Consider the following 15,848-nt stretch of genomic DNA (forward strand, 5'->3'; position numbering starts at 1 on the left):
TCTCTCTGTTCTGACTCAATGCTTAATCTAGGAAGCCTGTGCTACTTCACACGGACACAAAACTCAAAATTCATATGGAGTTTTGTGAAAGACAAAAGCAGTGAAGTGACAAACAACATCTGGGCTTTTACCTTTTCAAAAATCAGCATTATCATAATGTGAACTAGTATTCAATATTAAAATAAACATAGAGAAGTTTTAACTGACACTTCCCTACCCTATCGTTGCCACATTTTAGGCTGCATCATCAATTCAAAATTTTGATTAAAACTGAAAACATGCTGCTCTTTCAATTACATCTTACAAGGAAAGACCAAATATTTATTGAAGCGTCACCTGGTTTGGGTACCTTTGTAGATACCTGTCATAGTATCAAACAGAGTCAACTCTACCGTTCAGCAAACACCTCATTTGTATCTCAGCAGAAATTTCCATTAAGCTAATAAATGACACAGCCAAAGTAACTACCTGGGGAATACACAATGCTAAGAATCCTGACATGGTCCACTTATGATATACAAGCAACAGAAGTACAGCAGGAATGTGGGAAATTAAGTATCACAGTGGCTTATATCGATTCTGAATGGGATGCAGCAAAGTTTCAGTGCACTACAATGCTGGAAGCTACTCTATTAATTTCATTCTGAGACTGTGGATTGACTGCAAATATGGTAAAGCTGGTAGCAGGACAATTCTAAAAGCAAGCAGATATTTATTTTAGACGCTCATTTCACAAGGAAGTTCACTTTTTTATAATTACCACATTTTATTTTGATAGATTTAATATTGCTGTTGAAAAAACCTACCAGCCTTCACACTGCTTGCACTAAGAATGTTAACTTCTAACAGAATAGTAGGTTAAAATTCATAGATTGTAAGGATTTTTCCTTCCAAATATAAGACAAGGTAGAGTAACCACCACACCAAAGAAGATCAGCATGATCTGGAAATCATAATGAAATCATAAATTGCCACGATTTGGAACACAGAATGGGAAATAATCCAAGATAAGGCACACCCTTTAAAATAAATTACTTTATGATATTTAGTTAGGTAGTAGATAGTTTTTGACTTCATTACTTCAATGTTATTACTCTTACCAAAAAAATCTCTGCCTATTTACAAGCCTACCTTATAAATAAATACTATATCTTCTGTGTACTAAATAGTGTTGTTGACTTTCTGAACTTCAACTGCCATGACTTGAGCGATGAGATCTTGGGTCTGTTTTTGCACTAAAACAAATAATTGCTGATGCATTTAACTGTCCCAATTCAGCTCTGTTTTACTGGTTTCAAGATGAAAACATATCCAAAGACTTAAAGGATTACAACTTCTTGTCTTTATAATTTTAAATGAGAAATCTCCACAAGACCTGCCATGGAAGCCTCTTACACCAAAGAAAAAGACTGCATCAACTAAAACTCAACAGTTTCATAAGAGATCTTTCTTGAAAAATTTCTTTAAAAAATCCAAACGTTAAAAACGGCTAGTATTGTACAAAACTATTTCAAACAATCTCACATACCTGAGGGAGAATTATGAGCCGAAGCCAAGGATTTGGATTTGGAATCCGAAAGTCGAGAAATGCTATTGGCTCGAGTTCTAGCAGAAACTTTAGTGCCATCTCCTCCTGTGAGCAGCCTTGAACCGCTTCTGATAATTGCCTCTGGGGTACGTGACGAGGCAGTGCTTCTGGTTATTGTTGCTTCGGAATCGCTACGTGCTGATAAAGAGCCGAGTCGATTTCGGCGAGGCTGAGCGAGTAAGTCTATTCTGGAAATATTTCTCCTCCCTGATGGAGGTTTTGACGTAGAACTTGTAGTGGATACTTCGGACGCTACTGAAGCCTTATCGGCATCAGCAAGCTCGCTATCTGAGACTTCACCAAGGCGTGCTCTGCGCAAGAGAGAAGTCCTTGTGGGACGAGGTCTTGGAAGAGTGGTAGATTTACTAGACTGCCCAGGTGCAGCAGGAGAGCTTTTTGATTTAGCTGACTTTCCTTCCATCTTGGAATGTACAAGTTCATCTGCTGAGGCAAAAGGAACTCTTCCATGTGATTTGCCAGAGTAGGTTTCCTGGTCAGATGATAGGATATCAGAAATGGCAGAATGAGGTACACTGGATGTTTGGTCATCATCTGTTAAATCTACTGACGGTTGTCTCATTCTTCCACTGGATTGCACAGTTTTGCGAGCGTCAGCTCTAGACCCACCATCTGAAGATCGACTCTTAGTTTTTTTTTCCATCTTTTCTCTGGCACTTGTAGAAGATTTTAAAACATCCTTTGAAGGGGAACCAGTGGAACATCTATCTTTATATAAGTTTGTGAAGCTCTTCCGCTTCTGGGTGGATTTTCTTTCAGCGTCACCAGTAACAAGACTGATTGTGCTGGCTGTATCAACATCTGATTCTGGTGATATGGAATTATCTCTGTTATAACTAGGAGTGTCAGGACCTTCATCAGTTTTATTTTCTTCACGCAATTTAGCTTCAAGGAAAGCCATTACAGCTTCTGTGTCTTTTAAAATGAGTGTTGTATCTATACTGGAATCAGTGTCCATCGAATCACTTCTGTCACGCAACCTGTTTGCAGATACTAAAGGGGCAGCAGAACCACTCTGCTTATTAATGTGAGGAATAAGTTCTATAGGTATATTTGTGCTAGGCTTATCTATAGTAAAGCTACCTTGCCTCACTAATGGTTTTGAAGATTCCTTTTTTTCTCCTCCAAGTACTTTAGGACTTTGTCCTCTAATGATTTCTTCATTTTTTCTTCTTTTTCCCTCAATTTGTGCCAACTTAATTTCTGCTTTATCTGTAACATGTCCAGGAGCATTGTCTTGATTTTCCAAAGTTTTGGGTGACATAACAACCTCCTCCCTACCTTTCTCAACCTGGTTTGCAGCAGATTTTGTAGAGGACAATTTTGAGGGTGTCCAGTGTCCTTGCTCCTTCCTTTCTTGTTGTTGAATTTTTGCTAAAGCTTGTTTCACCACCGAAGTTTCTCTGCCAGTTTCAACTCTCTCTTTACTAGAAGAGCTGGGGAAAGAAAAAACTTTGTCTCCGGTAGCTCTGGGTGAAAGACCATTCATTGTTCTGCTGGACTTAGCATCTGAGGCACGAGCTGGAGTTTCTTTCTCCTGAAGTTCCGTGTCTTGTTTTTCACCTATTTCTGACCTCTGATGAGATACAGTTTTTGGTTTTGAGTTTTCACTCACTTTCTCCTCTATGGGAAGCTGTGGAAGTGTCCTCCTCTTTCGCTCACCTTGGCTGGCCATAGAAGCAGCTGAACCAGCACTTCTAACAGAAATACCAGACTCACTGATGTCTGTGTCTAAAAATGAAAGAGAAAAAAATATTTGAGAAGACATATTTCTATTTGCAAAGCAAATAGAAAGATGATTAAATGTTTAAGACTTCATAAGACTAATACAACATAAAATAGAACTGAAAATCATCAGTCCATCCAGCTGTTCTATTGCAGGACCAATTATATTTAGACAAGCAGAAAAACACTTAACAAACTCTTTTAGCCAGCTGACTCACATATACAAAGTTTTTATGATCTCACAGTAGGTTAAAATAGGTAAGAAATCCCTGTTATATAAATCAGCACACCATTACAACAGGAAGTGGAAAGCAAGTCTTACATTCCTAAACACCTAGAGGACCAGATTTCAAAATTACCAAAAACAGTCCTCCTTCTTCCTACCTGCCTGTTCCACAGCTCAAGGTCTGTCTCATGGACAGACTACGGCCTCTCTCTGTGAGGCCTCGCCTCACTCAGGAAAGAATCTGAAGTGCTGGGAGACACTTCTCAGCAATACTGAAAAGCCCCACCCGTGAACATAGAAATTACTACGGCTGAGAAAGCAAAAATAATGTTTTTATCTCAAACAAGACACTGTAGTATAAAAATGTACAGAAAACATATATAAAGCATCTAAACAATACAGTGTTAAAGCACTTCATTGAATTCTTAGTGTACACAGAATGAACGCTCCTTCAGCAGAAAAGCATGGCCATGCCATGGACTGTTACAAGGAATAACTGTTTTAGAAACCAAACTTTATTTTTTCCACAGTGATGATGACTGTCTCTCCTTGCCCATTTAACAAACACAGTGCTGTCAGAAACAAGCCTCTATTACTCAAAGTGGATATAATTTGCTCTATGAATTGCTCTGACTCTATTTGGATAGAAAAAAATTCTTTTTGCAGTTCATTTGTCTGCTGTTGCAATATACACATCTGTCAATTCCCTATTTTCCAGGAGAGATTTATAAATAACTGCTCTGCATACCCTGTTGGGATTTTCCTATCACAGCTTGCAACCAACACTGGGTGCACCAGGAGTAAAAACTGGAGTATAGGGTTTCTCTCTCTGCAAGAATCCTCTAAGCAATTAATTGAATATCTATATTCAATACATGTTTTAAATGGCCACATCTGTAAGTGACCATTTAAAACACTACAGAAATCAATAGACCACCAAAGCTCCCGATTAACCACCCAAAGGATCAGTCTCGACAGCAATGATTTTGAGTGTCCTGTATGTACACACCCAATCCTTTCAAACAGTGCAAAATCTGCTCCTGGTTTCCATTATTCTGTGCGTATCAGATAACTTAATTTTTCCCCTTTCCATCTCCTTTGACTTCTAGTATCCTAGGCAAAGTTCAATGCTTAGGAGGGGAGGAAAAGCTACAACAGAAGCAACAGTCACTGGTAAGAACTCTTTCATGCATTGGTACAGATATATGCATTATGCAAAACTTCTTTGTAAGACTTCTGCCAAAGATGATCACAACCTCTAAAGTGAAATTGGCAGGAAGAAAAAAGCAGAAGAGAAGTAAGGCAAGTTAACTCGTTTATAGTTAAGAGCGTAGATGTTAAAGAATAAACCATTTCAAAATCAGAAATGTGAAAACTTAAAATATACAGAGACATACACTGAACATCTGGCACTCACAAGAAAGGGACATAAGGTTGTTCATCACTAAAGAGAAAGTTTCTGGGTTTTTCAAGAAATATAAAAGGTCTTCTGTATTTCCAAGATAAGGAAGGATGCTATGCTTCAGCTGAAGTGTCTCAGGTTGGATTGTTTAATAATCATCACACTGAAGTCCATTTAGATTAAGAAAGATGTAAGGGAAGAAACATACTATGCAGAGCAACTCAAACTGTATTTAAATAAGAGTTTCTCTATTAAATATTAAACTATTTATAAACTCTCCTCTTTTAGCAACATTCAGTGTAATACTGGCACTCAACTGCCATGCAGACACCACTACTGCTGAGTTGGTTTTTACACTGTTTCTGCTCAATGAAACAGAAGAATGTCATGTAAAAATGAGGCATTGGGAGTAAAAAAGTAGATTAAGTACAGTACATAATCATTCTTTTCTCCCCTTCACAGGTTTTTCAGCATAAATTATGACAGTAAGAATAGTTTTTAATACCATTTTCTAATGGAGCAGGCACAGAGGACTCCAATCTCATGTCATCTTGGTCATGACGTGTGTGATTTGCAGCCAAACTGGCCCACTGCGATACCCAACGTTTACTTCCAAGGTTGGTAGAACCTTCCTAAGAAAGAAAAAAAAAAAAAAAAGCAGAGGAAAAATTATAATTGTTTGATAAAAAACATGCCATCTTTCCAGGTTTTTCCTGAATAGATATGTCAGACACTATTTTCCTGGAGGAAAAAAAATAGTTTACCTCAAAGAATTTTAAAGTCCCCAGGTCTAGAATGGCAAACAACAAACAAAATCTATAGAGCTGCTGAATCAATACTGAACAAACAACAGTTTCTAATGCAGTGAACTTTTAAATGCCAGAACCTACATAAAATATATCAGAACATGTGCTAGTTCTAAGACCAGGTTATTTTAGACCTCAGTTCAGAAGTGCAGGAAAAGTAGATGGGGTGTGAGGATGTGCTGAAAAATTAAAAATGTGCTTCAGAACACAAGGAAGTGACATTTTACCGGTTCAGAAGACCCTCTTGTCCAGATGAAATACTGTATTTACTTTATTACAGAAAGACTACCTTAAGGACTGAAAGAGTAAGATAACTTATGATGGAAAGGAAAGGAAGCTCAGATTATTTGCTTGGCCTAAACAAAAAAAGAAAGAAAGATTAGTTTTAAACCATCCTACTGGGTAACAGTGAAGTCAACGTCATCAGTATTTTACAGTTTTTTTGCACCTAAACCAAAAAGGAAACTAATTTGGTTTCTTGATGGAAGCCTTTTAAAATCTTTAATTTTTGAAATGTAAGAAAAGCATAGAATTATATCATCTTGTTGTGTTCCTACAGCATCTTTTTTTGAAAACTTGGTTTCTAAAGATAGTGCAATGTTACTGTCTTATCAAATAGCTTACAGTCGCTTTTGCTTACATCTCCAAAAAAAGCCACCAGCCCTGCTGCATCTTCTAATTTTCACACTTCTATTCAAAATGCTGATTTTTGCCTGATGCCTTGACTACTCTTGGATTCTAGTCTTTGACCATGAAACAACACTATACAGTCTATAAAATTTATTTAGCAGAACTAGAATGGTGAATAATGTAACCTATTATATGACAACTTCTTTCAAATTAAAAGTTACTCAGACATTTAAAAGCTTGAATTTATGATCTTGAATTTCTCCTGATTAATGCAAATGAGTGTAACATCGTAAATCTCTTCCAGAATATCATGACTGTAGTAAATCAGAGATGCAGCAGGTAGTTTGCTTGAACTACTATACAAATTTCCATATTTTTAATTGATTTTTTAGAATCAAAATGTTACAAAATTCAAGTCTAACAACAGCAAAGGTAGGCAGTTCAAAGTTTTTGTTATTTATGGGCATTTCTGAAGACAATGCGAGGTGCTAGTAAGAATACCACAAAAAACACACCGCATTTATGCACTAACAACTACTGAACCCTCATTTTTCTGTCCTATCACCAATCTTTCTTCTCCTGTCTGTACTAGTGAACTTCTAGCTAATAAAACAACTAATTATAGCCAAATCTAAACACGATAGATGTCCCAAGCATCTTTGCAAGAGAAAATTTCAGCTAGTTCCTTCTATACCACCTAACCAATTTCAGAGTCACAGGTTTGTGTCAGAAATCCAAATTCTACTTCACAATGGAGAAACACACTAAAATTTTGCAGATTAACTGCAGCAAAACAACATGATAAATTATTTTTCTCTGAATGTAATTACACTGCCAAAAATATTTTCTACACAGCAGTGAATGCAAATGTGTGCTTTTCCAGCCCTCTGTGTATACAAGCACAAGCAACAACAAAAATATGCAGTTTCTTTTCATAGAAGTTTGAGCACATCCAGAAGGCATAAGGTTTATAAAGGACATATCTAAAAAGTTACGTGCCATTATCCTAATGTTCTTCCTATAATCCATATCAATTTGGATCTTACAGGCTCTCAAGTAAGCAATCCTCCAAATCATCCCTTGAATACCAAAAGGAATTTCCTTGCCTATCAGAAAAGCTGGGTTTACCTATGAGATACTAGCCTTTTACCTTCGTGTAAAATCTGCTTTCTCTTATGCTTATCGCACTTAGTCAATAGGAGTAATAAATATTTGGAAAATGTACCAATGAATTTCTGTGGACTTATTATTCAGCCTGAAGATTTAGGGCTTCAGGCTCCATATTTGAAAAAATCTGTAACACACACACATTACACTAGAAAGAATCTCCAGTTCTTGGCATTTCAAGAGCAGAATAATTGGGTTTTTTTAAAAAATAAATTTAAACAAGGTGAATAAAATTAATATAAAAATTAAATGTCTTTTCAGACACATATCTCCAGTCAGTTCAAGTTACAAGAAACATATTATTTCATCTTTTCATAAATTGCTGTCTTGAAAGCAGTTCTTCCCTCCTCACTCCACCTGCTTCAGAACATATGCTTCTGGGGTGCTGATCATTTTACAGATTTCCATACATGATTTATTTACAGCCAATGTCTTCAAGTTATTCCTGGAACAACATTGACACCTATCTTAAACACCTATCTTCTTTTTCTCTACTATTATGGTTACTCGGTTTATACATGAAAATTGCAATTGCAATTGCATCCATCTCAGCTAATACTTTGCCAGACTAATTGAACAGCACTGATCTGTTCTTGTAAGATAAATCTCCACACCCATAACAATCTGAGTACACTTTTTACCTCCTCTAGACTTATATCCACCGTCCCTGACCAAGAATGGTAGAAATTCTAGTGCTATCATTACAGGGGAAGCTTCACTGTGGCGATGATAACACTGCCCTTTTCTGCTGATAATACATTTCCTGGGTATTCAAGGGTCCTATCTGCCTTTTCACAACCCTGTGATATTTGTGATACATCAGCCTACATATCAGTGTAGCATCTAAGTTCAAACAAAAAGAAAATATCAAACTTCAAACTAAACGGATTGTTCTACAGAACAGGAAATTGGAGTATCTTGAGAGGATGAACAAAAGGAAATACAGCCTCTAAATACTCTTACTTTTAAGAAGCAATATAGTGAATATTTACAGGAATGAAATTATTCCATATTCAGAATGTAGTATTATTCATCTGATCCTCAGAGGGAAAGACATAAAGTAGGCATTCAAAACAGCAAAAGGAACATTGTAGTCAATGGCACTGATGACCCAGCAGATGAAGAACCAGGTTTCTAACTAAGCTTTAGTCTTACAAAGAAAAAAACAAAAACAAACACCCAAACAAACCCCAAACCAACCAAAAACCAAAGCATATCAATTACGTTGATATACCATTATTTAAGAACCACATTTAGCACAGACAACTGACCACTGAAAATTAAATGGAAGTTGGATGGATAGATTGCCCCAATGCTTGCAGTATTTTTATTAACCAAACTCACAGGATAAGAACAAATAATAATACCAACAACATAATATTTTCTTTGTTCTCTATTTACTTTATTTTTTTTTTCTTAAATCACACTTACCTTAAGTTGGCAAGTGGCAGCTTATAGAAATTAAAAACATTAAAATATTTTAAATAGATGGATTTAGTATTTTCATTGCCTATATGTAATCTTTGAATAGGCAAGAACGAATGTATTCAGGTTCAGTCCAAGACACTTATGCTGCATTTTATTTTATTTATGATACACACTACTCCAAAGTACTTAAAAGATTGTTGTATCAAAGAAAAAGGTGAGAACTTCTTTAACAAGAAAAGCATTTCCAAGTATTTTATTAATGATACTTCAAAAGCCCTGTAAAAGATGACAGAATAAGTTTTCAGAATAAGCTTTCAACCCCCAAAGTGACTCCAGATGACCTTTCCTGCCTTGGCAGCGGGGTTGGACTGCATGGTCTCCAGAGGTGCCTTCCAACCCTAACAATTCTGCGATTCCGTAAAACTGTTTTTACAAAATCTTTATTATTTCCCAGGCCATTTTTTCCGTCTTCTTGACTAAAAATATCTTAGAATTTTATACTTTGCTTTTTCTATGCCAATCATGTTCTGAATTCACCTCATTCTGGTAATCATGTACAGGAATAACTGTGATGGACAGCTGGAACGAGGCCCACCTACCATCTGAGTGGATGCAAAACTGGAACACTGAGCTACCCTGACATTACCTGACTATTTAGCCAAGATCTTCAACAAGGTTTATAAACTTATTATCTGCAGCTCAGTAATGCAGTAAGTCTTCCAAAACCCACAAGCATGAAAACATGACCCACATACTTTACAAATCAAACACATTTGCCTCTCCCTTTCCTACTGACAAAACAAACTGAGTGCAAGTTTTGGTAATGAGACTTTAAATGTAACAATCTCCTCTCAGTGGTTATCCTCATGATTGTTTTCCCATTATTTCCCTACAAAAGACACCTAATTTTCTGAACTAGCTTCTCTTTTACTTCTACATATCTATCAATCAACTTCTAACTTTCTCTAGTAAGCTTTCTTCCACTTTGCTCTATCCATGTTAATTATGTCAGTTTTGCTCCTTGACTTACCAAATAATTTTCATATTTCCCTGTTGTTTTCCTCTGAGGAATGGTTTTTCCCCTCAGAATCCCCCTGAAGCCTGTGCTATGTAGTTTAACCCTTTTTTCCCTATCATACCTACTCCTGACCCTATTGGCTCCGGGCCAATATCGTTCCTTGGCCCAAAACTAGATATACCCCTGTTTCTTCCTGGTTCTCTCTCTCTCCTCGGCCTCCTGGAACATCACATCGAGAATAAAGCTTGAACTGGAGCTGGGGTGAGAGCCACTCTTTTGAAATCTTTATTCTGTCTCTCTGGAAATATATTTCCCTAAAACCCCTGAATAACTGAGCTAGCAAGAGCCGGGGGGTGGCTAGAGGGAAGTATATTTCATTTTCCCCATCATCTTGCCTTGTAATATTTTAAATTATGCTAATAACCTATTCTCTCCCACTATATAAAGACCTTTTAATGCAGCAAAGCAGTCACATTAATAAAACAGCATAATTCTTGTAACTTCCACCTAAATCAAACTGAATTTTAGTATGTCATTGCCAGAAGGTTTCTTAAACCTGCTGTATGATTGCAGAAGTAGTCTCAGTCTGCTAATAACAAAGCCTTCTGTTTGTGAAGTTGACACCTGAAAAGCCCAATTATGTTAATAAAACAAATCATTATTATCAATAAATCAGTTCTATTTATGGAATGATAAAAGTGGAAAAATATCAACACTCTTCAACTGGCAAGGCACAAAAGAGCTGAGTGCTGCAAGAGTCATTTAAAAAAAAAAAAAAAGAGAAAGAAAGAACATGGTTATAGATTTGTGCAAAGAAGTACGGTGACAAACCTTCTGCAGAATATGCCTGTGCTGTGTGGCAATACTTCACCTGAAGCTGTAGCCTTAGAGAAACTCAGAGGTACTGATCTAGACACAGTGACATTTCCCTCTGTTTACTCTTTCACCAGCTGATTAAGTTATACTGTGTCTGAATCAACTAATGTGACTTGTCATGAGTGACACCTCACTGGAGAACTTAAACCACAAATGTAAAAATCTCAAGTCCTCCTGCTTCAAAGAAAAAATCTGAAAAGTATTATCCACCATTTTTTTTCCTAGATGACTTTTTATCATGCATTAAGTGCACACGTCTTATTTCTGAATTTTAATATCGTTACTTGCTTTGGGCTATAAAACATAACCAGCTTTTCTTCAGTTCTGCTGAAGAACTTCACACGAAGTACACGCTGTGCAAAGTTACGTTGTTGCAAGGAAACTTCTGCTACATTTCCAATACACTGGTGCCAGTGCACATAGAAAAGTAGCCAAGTTTTAGAATACCTCCGCAATGAATTATACCTGCCTCTGACAGAGAAGCTTTGATAATGCAATAAAGGCCTAGGAGAAAGAAAATACTTATAGATCTGAGTTAATCTTTTCCAGGCAAGATTTCGCTTCCTGTTTAACACTTACTGGTCAGTTCTTAGTGCTCTCTTTTAGTGGAAGAAAAAAGAAGACCGTCAAAAATTAAATTCTACCTCAGTGTCAAGAAATCCAGTTGTACTCAGTGGTCTTTTTTCTTCCAGCACTACTGTAGCAGAATTTATAGCCCAATCTTTTACTAAATCTTTCTGGTTCTCGTTGATAACAGGCCTATTATAATCCTGGCTGTCATCCACTCCAAATACCTGAAAATGAAACAAACCATTACATTCATTAACCCAATACCATCCTGAAACAATGTTCAATGTTAATGGATGGATGGTGGCATGCTGGATAGTGAGTATAAATAGGTTTTAGTGTATTATGCTTATCTGTCACCTTAGTGCAATCTACAAATTAAATAGAAGAAAAATCTACAGCAATTAGGAGAAAAAAAACAACTGGAAGTCTACATCAACATTGTGAAAATTCAAAGAACTGCTAGTTGGAATGGTCAGATATGAAAAAATGACACTTTGATGAAAGGAACAAAAGACAAAAGCAAAATCAGTGCAAAATGCATTTTACCAATTAAGGAAAAAACCCCATAACTACAATCACCAAATTTTCATATTTTTGCTGTTATCTAAAGAGAATAAGAAATACAAATGCTTGCATTTGCTATTCATATGCTTATCGAACTGTTTCTCTAATACAAACAAAATTTCAGTTTTTCAACAGTTAGAGACTTGGCAGATGTTAAAAGTCCACCAGGTCTCATGAATCATGTAGACCCATCTCATCCAAATGTGACTTGGCAACTACTCTCTTTCCTTATGATGCTTATATTAATCTCTTCTGCCTATGCCAGAATAATTTTCCTGTGACATTTTAAAAACATTGCTCAGAAAAAAATATTAGAAAAACAATATTACCAAGGCAATTTAGTAATAAGAACTTTAGCAGGAGAATCACCATAATGTTTGTCAAATTTCTCATGAGTCACAGAAAACAGGGAATATCAACTGCTTTCAGAATTGATGTATAATCAAAGACATTTTAGAAAATAGCTGTATCTTGGAAACATGTAATTTATAAAATTTGCAAATTTCTGCCTAAGAAATAAATTCACTACTTTACTACTAGAGACTTAGACATTTAAAAATTACAGAATAAAATGAACCTCCCACACACATTAAAACTGGTTGCCAAAAAGTAACAGTTAACATCAAAATTTTTGTCATCTTCACTGATCTTATCCTCCTGTAACAAACACTAGTAGTGCAGAATAGGAAAAGGTGTATAAAATTCTTTTTTCTCTAAAAGTGTGCTGTAATTCAGTTTTGCACAGCAAATCTAGAGTACTGGTTTATTACAATTCTGAACAAGGTTACTGTCTTCAAAATGGATTCACCACTAGATGGCCACAAACCATAATGTTGTCAGCTTCTGAGAAGCAGACAAAGGAAAAAATAATAGTTAAGCATCCTGTCATTCAACTCCTGATGCTCTTCTAACTGTACAGGAAGATCTTGCTACAGCATTACTACATTTAGTAGTAATTACTACATTACAATTTTCTCAAATGCACTGGATTTGTATTTTGCTCTCATGAGAAAAGCCTGCTTACCTGACATCTTAAAATTCAGACAGTGCTCCCCGAATTTCCAATTTATACATAAATCATATCCAGAGTCTCTGGATTAGAAGTTGCTTAACAGTATTTACAATTTTTTTTTCTTTTTATTTAAATAGAGTGTTAAAACTAATTTTTTTGCTTTCATGATACAATTTTTATTTGTACAGTTGTAGTAACTTTTGAAGATAGAAACCAGTTACCATCCACTGACACCTTTCTTTGAATATATTACTATTCTGCAGAGACTTTTTTCTTTGTGTACCACAGATGCACTGATTAAAGAATTTTACATGTTCTTTTAAATGAAACAAAATTCTGGTATTACCACTTAAGCACCAAAAGGAAAATATGAATTCCACACTTCCATATCTAATTGGGACTACAGCAGCAAATGGCTGCTTGTAAATGGCTTCATTTTATCTGACAGCACATTAATTTACCATGTCAAATTTCTTTATTTGTATCAGAAATAACGCTTCTTTCAGTCTTACCTTTTCTAGTACTGAACTCATGTTTAAGCAAATTTTGTTACTCTTCTATTACTAAAATTACTGCAAAACCAAATTTGAATACTGCTTATTTTTTTCTGTGAAAGGTAATATGGATACCACTAAGAACAAGCACTAGCACCCCAATCCAGTGGTGATATCAGAAGAGATAAGCAGAATATTTGGGGACAATATTATTAGAAAGAAAAGTAAAACATCTTCAATAAAAGAGTATTTTTGTATTACAATGTCATTCTACATTTGATATGTGCATGCACCTGTCCTAAGTTCCACGGCTATACAACTGAAAAGCTCCTCTTCTCACAGGGAAGAAGAGATGCTCATAACTGTGATGTAGCCCAAAGACGAAATTTCAGACTTGTGATATATAAAAACCCCTTGAAAAGGGGTTACTAACACATAATTAAGAATTCAAACACGAAAATTCTTCACAAAATAAAACAACTCCAATATTTGACAAAATGTAGATCATTACTTCCACATGTGTCACATATCTGCAAAAAGCAGTACTATTAGAATTTCAGGATTAACCAATCCACATACTCCATTTATTAAATAATGAGCAGAATAGCCATGGAGTAACCTGAATGCTTCTGCTGGAAATCATCTCTCTACAACCTAGAAAATGAAATTTGTACTTTCTGGGCTGCTACAACATGGTGTATGTGCAAACAGTGGGTTGCTGTGACCGAAGCTTGTATCTTCCTACAAAGACTAGATTACATGTTCAAGGTTCCCAATTATTTAGATTTTTCTGTTCTTTAAATATCTTCATGATTGCACAGTCATTTAAGGGAGGTCTAGGAGATAAACCAAGAGAATTCTGAGAAAATGCTGATGACACATATTGCGGCATCTCTCATCTATTTAGACAAAAAGACTGCAATTTCTTTCTGTAAAGCTTGACTTTGTCAGAAGCAACTATGAAATGTATTTTGACTAACAGTGTTTTGGGTTAGATGAAACCAGGTTCTGAAATACAGATTTGGACATATCAAGCTGTTTGAAAAATGAGAAGCAAGCCCTTATTTTTGATAAAGGACGTAAAATAATTCTGTGTATTCCATGTGACTAACCATCACAAATCCCACATAAGCACCACACAGCTGTCTATGAAAAAAAAGTTTCCTGAATCATTTACCCATTTTAAATAGCACTGTAAACAAGAGACTTTCACAATACTCTGATTTTGCATTTTTTGAGGGAATCTGGGGTATAATGTAAAAAGAATAAATAACTATAAAGACCAATTCCCAGAAATATTAAAAAAACCCAACAATACTAATGCATTTTTTAAAACATGTGTAATTTAAAACTAAAACTACCAGAGAAAGATATTTCCAAGATATCAGCTTCCTATAAGCTATCATTCCAGAAAACTGGTTTTTGCCCTACTCTGTCCTATTGTTTATTTTTCTGAAATTATATTTTAGCAGGAAGATTACTTTGTTCCATGCTGATGACTTCAAGTTTCATGAAGTCACAGAACAAAAAACAGGATGAAAATTTTCACAGAAACCCTGAAAGTTGACTGACAGAGTAGACAGCCCACCAACCTGCACCATTTGATGGGGTTCTTGCAGGCTCTATGCCACAGGGCTGTAATGGTAGAACAGATACAAACATGATATAAACTGTGGTGGTGGTGTTTAAAAATAACTACTTTAGTGCTATGAAGCATGAAACAATCTCCATTGCAAATCAGGACATTTTAAGTGGCATGGGAATGACAACATGCCGTAGAAAGTCAAGACCCATGTACGAAACGTTCTTGATGTAATTTTATTTAACCTGCAATATCCAGCTGGCCTCTTACACAAATGGATTTACCAGGTAATACAAGAGAGACATTGTCTAACTGGGTAGCTCAGCAGGGGCCACCAAGATGGCCAAGACTAGAGCATTTTACCTGTGGGGAGAGTCTGGGGAAGCTGAATTTGATCACTTTGGAGGTGGAAAGGCTTTGGGCTTGCGATTGCCTAACAGTAGTCCCCCAAGTACAATGGGGAGCATATTACCAAGATGACAGCCAGGCTCTTCACAGCGCTACACTGCAGGGGGAGAAGGGACAACTCATGTAAGGTGAGACAGGGCATGAAGAAAAGCCTTTTCACTCTGAGGACAGTCAAGCAAGCTTGCCTAGTCTCTGCCCACGTAGGGCACGGAGACCCAAATGGATAAAGTCCCGGGCAACCTGGCTGACCTCAAAGCTTCTTTGAGCAGGGGGTTGGACTAGACATCTCCTTTCTAAGTCCTTCCCAGCTTATGTGAGACTGTGCTCCATAATA

General features: G+C 36.3%; 1 protein-coding gene across 2 annotated transcripts in view; it reads right to left on the minus strand.

The window, feature by feature from the left end:
* The window catches only part of CEP170 (centrosomal protein 170), a 91,919-nt gene that overhangs the window by 18,161 nt on the left and 57,910 nt on the right, over window positions 1–15,848 (minus strand). For both annotated transcript variants that reach the window (XM_058419643.1, XM_058419644.1), the window contains exons 10-12: window positions 11,529–11,678; window positions 5,465–5,591; window positions 1,529–3,337 (exon numbers count right to left, since the gene is read on the minus strand). In XM_058419643.1, coding sequence (XP_058275626.1) covers window positions 1,529–3,337; window positions 5,465–5,591; window positions 11,529–11,678 — 2,086 coding nt within the window. The remainder of the gene's footprint in view (window positions 1–1,528; window positions 3,338–5,464; window positions 5,592–11,528; window positions 11,679–15,848) is intronic.

This window comes from Hirundo rustica, chromosome 3, assembly GCF_015227805.2.
Source record: "Hirundo rustica isolate bHirRus1 chromosome 3, bHirRus1.pri.v3, whole genome shotgun sequence".
NCBI lineage: Eukaryota > Metazoa > Chordata > Aves > Passeriformes > Hirundinidae > Hirundo > Hirundo rustica.